General features: G+C 34.6%; 1 protein-coding gene across 3 annotated transcripts in view; it reads left to right on the top strand.

Annotated features, from left to right (window-relative positions):
• The window catches only part of LOC105154647 (uncharacterized), a 577,042-nt gene that overhangs the window by 130,286 nt on the left and 434,630 nt on the right, over positions 1-12,126 (top strand). For all 3 annotated transcript variants that reach the window (XM_087408173.1, XM_087408174.1, XM_087408172.1), the window contains exon 7: positions 8,747-9,109. In XM_087408173.1, coding sequence (XP_087264299.1) covers positions 8,747-9,109 — 363 coding nt within the window. The remainder of the gene's footprint in view (positions 1-8,746; positions 9,110-12,126) is intronic.

The following is a 12,126-nucleotide window of genomic DNA, read 5'->3' as shown; positions in this document are numbered from 1 at the left end:
GACAACCAATGTAACAACATAATCTTGCCTCGTGCAATGTGCTAGGCTTTCATCGAAAGACGCGCGGATATTGAGTGGTTCATGCAATCAATCGCACCTTCATCATTATCGGTCCAAGATCTAGTGATAGAAATCGTAAAAATACATAGCGTCCCATGTAAAACCTGGTAAAGTATAATAATACGCAGGGTCGAGATCGTAACTTTCAATACATTTATCACAAAAATTTTCAAATATATTAGCTAACAGTAACACGTCCGTTTTTAAATATAGATCGCTGTATTCATCCAAGGTTTGAACAGAGAACTGTTGCCAAACGTTCACGGCGTGCGCGTAATCGATTTCGGATACAATGTCAAAGAACTGTAGAATGATTCGCGCGGTGGTAAATGCGTATCCTGCAGTTTGTCAGCAATGTATGTTTGTAATCAATGTATTCGTACGGAAAAATCCCTTTTTGTATCAGTAACTTGAATTCTTCTTCGGACAAATGTTGAAATTCGTATTGTAAAATTCGAAGTTCATTTTTATTGAGAAAGGATGCTAATTTATCGAGATTGATACTTAAAAATTTATAAGAATTGATGAATCGTAATTTTATGTTATTTCGCGAATCTGATTTTTCAACGGTATCTTTAACATTTTTTGTAAATGATATGTATTTTTCCTTTGTTATTGGAAATAATTCTATACTGCCTTCATACTGCTGTAGCCATTTCTTTGATAATAAAATGTGAATCATAGCCTGATAAATTGTGGAAAACTATGGAAATAAAATGTGTTTCTATAATTTAAATTGCAATTTGAATGCACGGGACCCCTATAACGATCGGTTAAATGGCAATGATCGCTTACTCGATTATTGTCTAGGACGAAAGGCTTTTCGCACACATGACAATGCGCGTAATGTCTCCCACTGTTCGCTTGACAAAATTTCCATGAGGACATTAGCACAATTTTTTTTACGCAATGTGCTAAACTTTTCAATTTTTCGACGAACCATGAAACGCAATCCGGATATTTTAATAGTCGAATCGTCATACGAACAGTGCACGTAGTATCCTATGCTAAATACTTGATGATATTGATACTTGCGCGTAGACATTTCCTGATTGCTATCAGTTTTCTCGAGGATGCATTCTAGATCAGCGTAAATGACAAATGGAACTCGGTCCTTCCTATTGTTGTTAAAACTCAACTACTTGTCGTTGCCGCTCGGTAGTCGGATAGCGCAGTTGTTTATCCGTTAACAATCTATCATGTGTGACTGCAATCTCTCATTGGAATGAAAATAATGTAAACATTGGCTCGCGGCTATGGCTGCATCCTTCCAAAGGAGTCTCAATGAGCTCCATTACAGGGTCTCTCGCCGGCACGTTGACATAAAGTAGCCCGTCTCACTACTTTTGTTATTCCTTTGCGACAATCGCCTGTAATATTTTGCGATAGGATGACAAGTTCCAAAACGGAATGGAAATTATTAAAAAATGGAACGGTATCACCTGCGCACCACTCTCCTTATAGGATGTTGGGTGCCGTCGATAATTCGTTCTCTATCTCCCTCTCCCTTCCTGGTGGTTTTCGTTTTTCACTCGTGGGTCAGTGAGACGACGCAAAATTACAAGGTTATTACAAGATCACAAGGAGTTGCTAATTATTCTGTAAAAACTTACAGTACGACAGTGGATGAAAAAAAAACAAAAACAGACACAAAAAAATCTGCAAAAAACACAAACACATGAAACGGAATAACGTTCGAAAAAAGAGTGCGCAAATACGACTGCTTCTTGAAAACAAAGGAACACAGCGCCAAAGTGGCGCTCTGTGGGTCATGCGACCCTTGTGACAAACGAAAAACGTCACAGTATATAGTACGTATAACAGAAGGTGTAAGAGAGTATGAATGAAAACAAATTGTCAAGTAGGAGAGAAAGCGGAGGAAAAGCAAAATGCGAAGTAAAATGTAAAACGAGAGAGAGGAATAAGATAGGGAAAGGAATGTAATAGAAATTAAGAAGTTAAGTTTAAAGTGTGATTTAATTTTTGGAAGTCTTTGTAATCACTTTGTGTGAAGGCAAATAAATACTACTTACTTACTTACTTACTTACTTACTAGTACGTATAACATGTATAATAGGATAAGACCAAAGAGTGCGCACTTTTTCTTTGAGGCTATGTAATTTGTACAAGGAGAATTCAAGTTTGTATAGTAATGATACAATCATTGTTTGTTTGGTCTTTCAAATATAATGATCTTTATCTGATGGCAATAGACTTATTACATTATTAATATCATTATGGTTTGTGAACCAATTGCAATGAAAAGACAGATTACTGGTTTATATATGGCGAAAGATACGATTGAATTTGATTTCGTGAAATGAATTTTATCTGATTATACAATTTTATCTGATTATACACTTAAAGTTGTTACAACTAATGCCAATCAACCCGTGTAAGTCGATATGACATTGGGAATTTTGTCATGCAATTGCAATGGGGTGCGCGTGGATCACTTTAATCATATCGCATACTATCCGGCTAATCTAGATCTCGAGATAATTACGGAGAAATTGTAGAGAGAAATTATTTTTTAAGATTTAACATTTCTATAATATTTCCGTTCACCATACTGATTCAGCCATTTCGAATTTTCAAATTTTAATCCAGGTATGATATCAACGACTCTAAAAATACTTTAATATTATGCAAAAATTGGAAAACTTTTAGCATTCCGTCATATTGTTCAGCCATTTTGAATTTTCAAATTTTGAATCTTCATTCAGAGTAAATGACTAAAAATTTCTCACGCTACATTTCGCCGAAATAGAAGGATTTTTAACATTTCCATTCGCTCAGCCATTTTTAATTTTCAAATTGAGAATCCGAATTCGAAATGAGCAACTTCAAAAACCATTTAACGCTACGTTTCGCTAAAATCAAAAGATTTTTAATATTTTCATAACATTTCCGTTCACCATATTGGTTCAGTGAACTTTCAAATTTTGAACTCGTATTCGGAATCAACGACATCGAAAAATCGGATTCGGAGTCAAGTAGAAAAACACTTCAACGCTTCATTTCGCCAAAATCAGAGGACTTTTAGCGTTTCCGTCTGTCATATTGGTTCGGTCATTTTACATTTTCTAGTTTTGTGTCCGAATTTGAAATCTACGACCGAAAAGCCTTTAATACTGTATCTACAATTCCAAAAACACTTTAACGCTTAATTTCATTGAAATTGAAAAATTAATATTTCAACCCACATGGTTCGGCCATTTTAAATTTTCAAATTTTGATTCCAGATAAATTTTGATTCCGGATTCAGAAATCAGCGATTCTAAAAACCCTTTGTGAGTTACATTTCAAAATATCGGAGAATTTAAAATAACTTTTGCGCAGATTATTTCATCGGATTTAGTGATAGCGGTTCGAAACGCAAAAGAGATACGCACGGAAAGGAAAGATGCAGGTTGATAGACAGAAAACGGTAATTTAATATGAAGAATACGTTTAATATCTTGATATATGAATATGCAACATGATATGAGTGTGTGTATTGTGTCGGGTTCGTACAATGTACATATATTCATGCGCTTGATGTACATGTACGTGAGTGCGTGCGTGCGTGCGTGCGTGCACACCCGTACCCAGGCGCGAATCCCAAACGCAGGAGCTGCGCAATGTTCTGGTAGATTTCGTTACGGAAGTGTAAGGGTGCCGTCCCATGTATACGGAATCGGAACGACGGAACGGATTTCTTACTAGAAATGAGTTCACTAGCATTCCGTTCCGTAAGAAGTTTCTCTACTGTCTTGGAACCACTGGAATCATGGCCGAAACGAATGGAGTCAATGGAATATCATGTCCTTTGCAGATTATATCAATCTAGTTATTGTTAATGATTAAGAATTTGACAATTTTAAAGAAGAGAATTAATAATAATTCTTATTTTTCAGTATGACATATTCTGTTTTATATAAAGGAATTCTGTTTTATATAAAGGAAAGTCCCCTATTATGAGATAGGCGCTTAATATGAGATAGTGGCGTTTCTGCTAAACTAATAAAGGCTATCTATTGGTTCGACCATAAATTTATTGCTCTTAGATTGAAAACTATATAGTAGAAAGTTCATTATTAGATCATGCCTGTAGTCATTGTAAAAAAGATTTTAGAATTTGAATGTCTTCAAGTTTCATTGAGATGAGGCTTTAAACTTTGTTTATTATTTAATAAATAAATATTTGGTAATAAATTCTTCATATAGTGATAGAGTAAGGTCGTACTAATAGAAAAATACGGAATATGTTAAATTGCTTAATTGCAGAAGTTAGATTTGAGGATTGTAAAATCATATGGCGTGGAAATCGTAATATGAGATACCCAGGGTATTTCTAATATGAAATAACCCATGCTTCTATAGAAAATTGTTGTTAAAGTATAAATGTTATTATACAATAATAAAAAGAACAATCGGAATGAATGTCGTGTGCCATTTCTGCGATGCTTGATTCGAACTACCTGAAGATAAATTTTGGGTATAATCTACGCACGCTCATTTTTTGCGCAGGCTGGCTGTTTGTTTGTTTTTTAGAAACATTAAATGAAGTTTTTTAATTGCAATATTGATATACTTTGCGTTTTACTATAATTTTTCGCGGCATCTCATTAAGAGCACTTTTTGACTTTGCGATTTGCTCACTTTTTACATTTCTTTAATTTAAAAAAAAAAGAAATTTAAATTAAATTTTATATAACATTATCTTACAGTTTATTAAATTTCCTTCCAAATAACCGATTATTTTGTTTAATTTTGCCCATAGACTTTTAGCATTTACCCAAAATGAACTCGGTATCTCATAATAGGGACCTTTCCTCTATACATAGTCCAACTATATATAGCCAACTATAATGTCAGCAATTTTTTAAATAATTTTGATATTCTGAATTAATTGAAGTACTTCTCACGATCGATTGTTTGTATTTCAAGGACTAAATTGTCACTTGCGCCTTGGAGACACCTCATTCTTTGTATAAACATTGACTGTATCCAGAATGTTCGTTTTCTTATATATTTCTGTTGCAATAAACGGAATAAAATTGTCGCACACTCTTAAATATCGGAATAGCATGCCAACTTAGCACATTTCTTGCCTTTCGCAATAATTTTAACATATAGTAATAAACTACTTCTTCATCCATTGTTGTAGATTTACAAAGAAAGTTTCTGAGTATTCATTTCAATTTTTAAATTCAATTAACTCAGCTGAACATGCCATTCCGTTCCATAAAAATTTTTTCTACTCCATCTCATGTAGGAACGCAATGAAATTTTAGTAACAAAATATATTTTACTTTTATAATTCAGTATTTTTGGACATACAAATTAATGTTATAGGTAAGATAATTGCATAAATTATGCATATTGCTGCTTTAGTCGCATTAAAATTACAAAATATCGATTAAATCAAGCAAATTAACTTTGGTCGGCGCGAACGAGGCGACATTCCATTCCGTTTTCATTCCGTTCCGGAACGGAACTTCTACATGGAACGGGTAGAGAAACTTCTTATGGAACGGAATTGTAGTGACCTCAAATTTTCTAGTAAAAAATTCGTTCCGTCGTTCCGATTTCGTGTACATGAAACGGCACCCTAAGAGCGCGCAGAAAATATAGCTGGTAATCGACGACCGAGAACTCTCGGTGGAGGCGAAGAAAACTCCACTCCTGGCTACTGTCGACTATCATAAACAAGGCGAAGGTGCTTGCACCAGACGGTAGAGAATCGCTCGACGGTGACAGAGCACGCTCTATCCTCTTGCTATAATATAATAGTGCGGTATTAGGAAGCTGCGATGGCTGATCAACGGCCGAGAAAGCTCGGTGGGGAGTACGCTCTGGCCCCGGAAAGTATCTCGTCGGTGCAACGGCTAGATGCAAGAAAACCGGTCGTTATCGAGAACTCTTGATGATGACAGAACACTTTCCACCAGCTTGTCTCGCAACGGATACGGCCACTAGAGTTAGATCGGAACGGATCTAAATCATGACAAAAGTGGAGGATAATCACAAGCGCGAACAATTTTTCGACTTATGTACGAATTGTTGCTGCCGCTGGTATTGTTCCGGTCTTACTCGGCGATCTTCACCGATCCGCAATACGAGCGGGAACGATACGGATTGGCGGTACTTAGCGGAGTGTAACGATGGAGCGACTATCGCGTGAATTATGTGTGCGGTACACGGGCTGGCGTTGCAATCTGATAACGATATGCATATCATTATAAACTATTAGCATTTCTATCCGCCATTGAATCAGACAAGTTCTAAGTTCATTTAGAATCAGTGGTTCTATAAATCCTTTAATATTAGAATTCCTATAAGAGGATCACGTTAATCTCGTAAAAATTTTCGGTTTCGAAAATGGCAGAACCAATTATCAATGCCACCATATCCTCACTTTGAGATCGTAAATTCGGTGATCTACGTAAAGTTCCGTAGAGACTCTAGTTTTTCTAGAGATTCTAATATAGAGTCCAAAGTCTCTCTCTAATAGAGTCTTTCTTAGATGTCATTTTACTTCAGATTCTATTTGATATTACATTTCGTAAGAATTGGAAATTTTTTAGCATTTCCATTTGCCATATTGTTTCAGCCATTTCGAATTTTCAAATTTTAAATCCGAATTCGGAATCAGAAATTTTAAAAACCCTTTAATGTTACAATTCACAGAAATCGGAGAACTTTTAGCACCAAACATTTTTCATTTTTAAATTCTTTATTCGGATTTAGTTAAAAACCTTTTATATACATGTACTGATTATTGCGAAAAATATTACTAAGGCCTCGGTAAGTCTAAAGGCTTAGGATGCTCGTATAAAATCACAAGAGATCCGAAATTAAAATAATGTAGGACTCTCGAAATTAAAATAATGTAGGAAATTAGGCAAATGAGAGTTCGATGCGGTACTTATGCACAATTATTGATTATATGTATATATAAATTGTATTTCACTTGCTGCATACTAGAACGGTTCGACTAACTCTTGGAGTCATCCTCAGCGAGATCAACGCTCGCACGGAATGCAAGAGATCCAGGTTCGACTCCCGGCCGAGGCAATATTTTTCGCAATAAGTTTATTACAGTTTTTTAAGATTAATTTGGGAAATTTGGGGGGATTATTAATATTTCAGATCAATTGCGTTTAATGTCGACAACCATATCGGACGTAATTATCATTTTTGAAATTAATTCATTTGTTTGAAAATATATACATTAGTTCAACATCTCAATACTCAGACCGTAGTGCCGCTTCGGATTTTAAAATAATGTTATTTAACATAAACGGTCTTGTTTCCTATCTTATTGTTTATACACGCGCGCTGAAAAAATGCGTTACTCTCTATACATATTGGTTATTGCGAAGAATTATTGCTAAGGTCTCGGTAGTCTAAAGGCTCAGGACGCTCGCACGGAATGCAAGAGATCCGGGTTCGACTCCCGGCCGAGGCAATATTTTTCGCAATAAGTTTATTACAGTTTTTTAAGATTAATTTGGTAAATTTGGGGGGATTATTAATATTTCAGATCAATTGCGTTTAATGCCAACAATCATATTAGCACGTAATTATCATTTCTGAAATTAATTCATTTGTTTGAAAATATATATATTAGTTCAACATCTCAATACTCAGACTGTAGTGGCGCTTCGGATTTTAAAATAATGTTATTTAACATAAACGGTCTTGTTTCCTATCTTATTGTTGATACACTACATTTTTCTTTAATTCAATTGAAAGCACGTCTTTGTGAACTTTAATAAATTTACTCATTTTGTTGAAACTATAAAAAGCTAATTTTACATTTAAATCTTTTGTTATAATTTTAAATTTTTCCGATATGTTCTGAACATATGGACTTGTAATTCAAGGAATGTTTTCCGTATCGTAGTATTTTTGTCATTAATTAATTTTAAAGTTTGTTTATAACAAAATGATTTTAATTGCGCATTTATATTATCAAAAATAAAATCTAATGAGTAGTCATTTTTGAGTAGTGTTTCAATGATAAAAATAATATTCTTGTTGTGAAATTTCAGATGTGACAAAAGGAAGATTCTATCAATCATTCCAATGATAACATCTCTTTTCTGTAAAAAATGATGTGATAAAATTTAAGTATTTCCCTGAAAAAGTTGGTTTATGAAACCAATCAAATTCGATTTCAAAGATATCGTCATTATTAATAATTGGAACGTCCAAAAAGTTTAAAATTTTTCCGCCAATCTCTGCTGTGAATTGAAATCTCGAATGAAATGAATTAAATATGTTAAGTATTTCAGTAGTCATATTAGAAGGAATAAAATTTATATATACATATAATCAATAATTGTGCATTAAGTACCGCACTGAACTCTCATTTGCCTAATTTCCTACATTATTTTAATTCGTGATATTATTACAATAGTTTAATTGCATTTATAAGTCCGGAAAAGCTATGTGCAGTTCGAATGACTATAAGTATGGTATATATGCTAGAACATATATAATACAATATATATATAGTAATTCAGATTAAATTATTTAAGCATTGAAGATCTAGCTTTGACCGTTATGGACATTACTTCTACTTCTTAATGTTGATATTTATGCAATGCAAAGAGATATAGCATAATAAAGTATATATTTAATACAGTAGAAGTTCAGGTATTATCAACAATTAAATATACTTTTGTGTTTACAGAATCCTGGCAGTTGATTATTAAACGCATCAACATACCACCTACTGTAAAACTTAATGATACCGATTACATTATCCTTGATTGTGACTACGACCTAGAAAATACATCTAGCACGGGTCTCGTCGTCAAATGGTTTTTTAATACCAATCAAGTGATCTACCAATGGATTTACGGCAGGTATCCTTTGGCGGACGAGCCTGCTGCAAAGTACATCGATCTAACGTATAAAGCCAGCAATGATCCATACACTGAATACCGAGCCATAAAATTGAATAAACCAGGTGTTGATCTTACCGGCGTATATACATGTGTTATATCTACCTATGCAGATGAACGAACAGCAAATGCATCAATGATAGTATATTGTAAGTATCAATGTATTTTTACATTTTTATATATAATCTTGAACACTAGTCTTTTATATTCCATTCTATTAAGTTTGCTTGTTTAGTTTTCCGGCCCACTGTATAAGTACAATACTATGTAAGCAAAGCTAAGCGAGTTTTAGATCACTATGCATTAGTACGTATACGTATATGCGGTATGCGTGCGTATGTGCTTGCGTGCGTACGTGGTCAAAGAGGGGGTAGTGCATCACAGATGCTGAGTCTGAAGGGCAAGGAGAAAAAAAACGCATCATCGGGATCCGTGATAAAAAGAGAAGGGAGTTTCGTGTTCCTTAACTCTCTCACTCATTACAATCTTTTTATACTTACCATCTTATTTGCACTCTCTCTCTCCAACTCTCTTTTCTTCTCGCTCGCAATTTTATTAAATACATACAGCATTTGTATTATAATCTTTTAAATGATATGACTTAGCAATATAATTTTAATTTAGCAACTAATAATAACATTTTTTTAAAACATATCCTACAAATAGCGTTTCTGTTATCCATTATTAAACTACTATTGTGTCGCTATTAAACACTTATTGAACTCGTACGAACATACGAACTTATCGTACTACTACTAAACAGCTATTATTATTGATCAATTCTTAATTACAGGGAAAGTGTGAATGAAATTAAAATCTATTAAAAAAGAGACTCATATCTTATGTTTTAAACTTAATACAATTCTTTTTGACGTTGAGACCACTAGTTATATATTTTAAATAAACTCTGTAATCTATAATGAATTTGATCATGTTTTTCACATCGCGCAGTACTAGTAATATCTAGATTATGTAAAGAATCTATATCTTCGTAATCAGAATTTAGGATCTCAATGATCAAGTCGTCGCTATCGAATATGTCAGCCAGCTATTCGCGTTTTTGGAATCCTTTAATCCTTATGAGAGCCTTATTGTCGACATTATTTTCCGCAATTACAGTTATTGAAATCAAACGTTTCATCATGTTGTACAGGATCATCTTCCTATCGCAATCGATGATGATAAGCACTTAGCCAGCAAGCACAATATTTTTCATATTTTGTCAAGAAATTCCATGATATAAAAATGTAATAAAAGAAAATGGTTCCTTTCCTTAACACTGTCACTTCCTTCATGATAAACTTTTTTTCAATGGCAAATCCTTGCAAACCCATAAACATTAGTACGGCGAATGATTTTTTGAGACTGTGCTCGATCGCAAAAAATCTTAAATTTATCTTTTATACTGAAAAGAAAGGAGAGAACTTTTGATAACATAATTCACGTAATCTTGCACACGTTGGATAATGGACTATATTCATAGTGATGTATTCACGCGGTCGTGATTAGATAATAGATGATAGTATTTGCGAGTACATTCTTTTTGAATTCAAATTCTAATCGGACACCTACTGCTGCTCTTAATGAACACATTTTGTCGCGAATAATCAATAATTGCAATAGTATAGCCAGGCAAAATGCCGTTTATCCTGAATAACGATTCACTTCTTTCGCGGGAGATTTGATAAGATATACGGAAACGTACAAACATGTCATTTTAAACAGCAGCTTACGTTTGTCAAAGTCTCGATTCAGATAATCGTACGGATAAAATTTATAATTTGGATAAAGTTTATATTGGTTAATTTACAGTGGTCGAAGAAAGTTTCACATGTTTTCATGATAATTTTTTAATCAGTTTGCGGAGCAAAGATAACATATTTTTAGCTGAGCCGTAGTCTTGATAGTCCAGGAGTGTTTCGTCGTGCTTGGCAATAGTGGATATTAATACAAATCATATGAACCTTATACTTAGATCGTCCGCCTTCTAAGGTACGCAACATAGATAGTTTATTGATTTTGTTCAACTTAACGTGAAGCATTCGCCACTGTATTTCGAATAATTTAAGCGTCGACTCTGTCGCCAAATCTCTCACAAAGCATTATTGTTGTTGAGTGCTTGTAAATTGAGTGCTTAAAATCAATTCGTGACAAGCTTAAATACCACATATTTCTCGCAAAAGTCCAACAAAAAGCTGAGCGGCACGCGAAAACTAAAGTCACCTGTCATTACACTTTTTGCGATATCATCATTCTCGATCAATCCAGCATTCTCCATACGAAATGTGAAGTCAATTGAATATGTTGAATAACTTTTTTATAATAATGGTTATTCCAACATTTCCATTACGATAAATTTTTGCACCGTTGAATTCAAATCGAATTTCGTCAAACATGAACACCACACAATTATATTCAAGCGTTCGGTGTCTCTGTTTATATTCTTCTTCTGACATCAATCTTCTTTCGACGTAAAGAACGCTTTTAAACAGTAGCGTGTACACATCCTGCTGTTGTATGGGTATCCGGATCAGGGCGTGCGTCTGGGTACGAGACGCAAATGAGTGGGCCTCCCTGTGGTTCCCCGTGGACGCGAAGCGCCTCGAAAACTCAGGACTCGAGACGCGTCACGGCGAAATTGCTCATTTCTGCAGAAAAGCCCTGCAGGCGTTGTTGGGTTCTTCCATCGCCCTTCTTGGGGCGGCTTTGCCAGATGGTGGATGGTAGTTGCATATATATCTTTGTGGATGAGGTGGCATGTTCGCTCCGACTTCGGGACGGGGCCGACTAACAATAACTGTTGTATGGATCCGTATCTTATCTATCTCATCACTATTTCCAAATATTGTGTTTACATACGAACTGTATGTGTGAAACTCAAATTTGACGATGCGATCGTCAAAGATCGGCTCGCCTCCAATATTCAAAATATTAGTTATTTCAAAAGTTATTTCAAAATTCGCACCGCGAATCTCAAAGATATAAAAAATTTCAACACGCTGAGCTTCTTCTTCCTGATACAACCGGAGGAGCGAGTATTATCGAGCGTTATTGACTTTATAAAAAATAATCTCTCTGCTTCATTTAATATGAGTATCGCGCTTTCGTCATCACTATCGCTATGTCGCCATTGTACATGCAATCTGACAGTGATCTCTTCTTCTCA

This window comes from Acromyrmex echinatior, chromosome 7 (genome assembly GCF_024713525.1).
Source record: "Acromyrmex echinatior isolate Ae372 chromosome 7, ASM2471352v2, whole genome shotgun sequence".
Lineage (NCBI taxonomy): Eukaryota > Metazoa > Arthropoda > Insecta > Hymenoptera > Formicidae > Acromyrmex > Acromyrmex echinatior.
The sequence above is the reverse complement of the archived record's forward strand: the minus strand, read 5'-3'. Positions and strand labels throughout refer to the sequence as shown.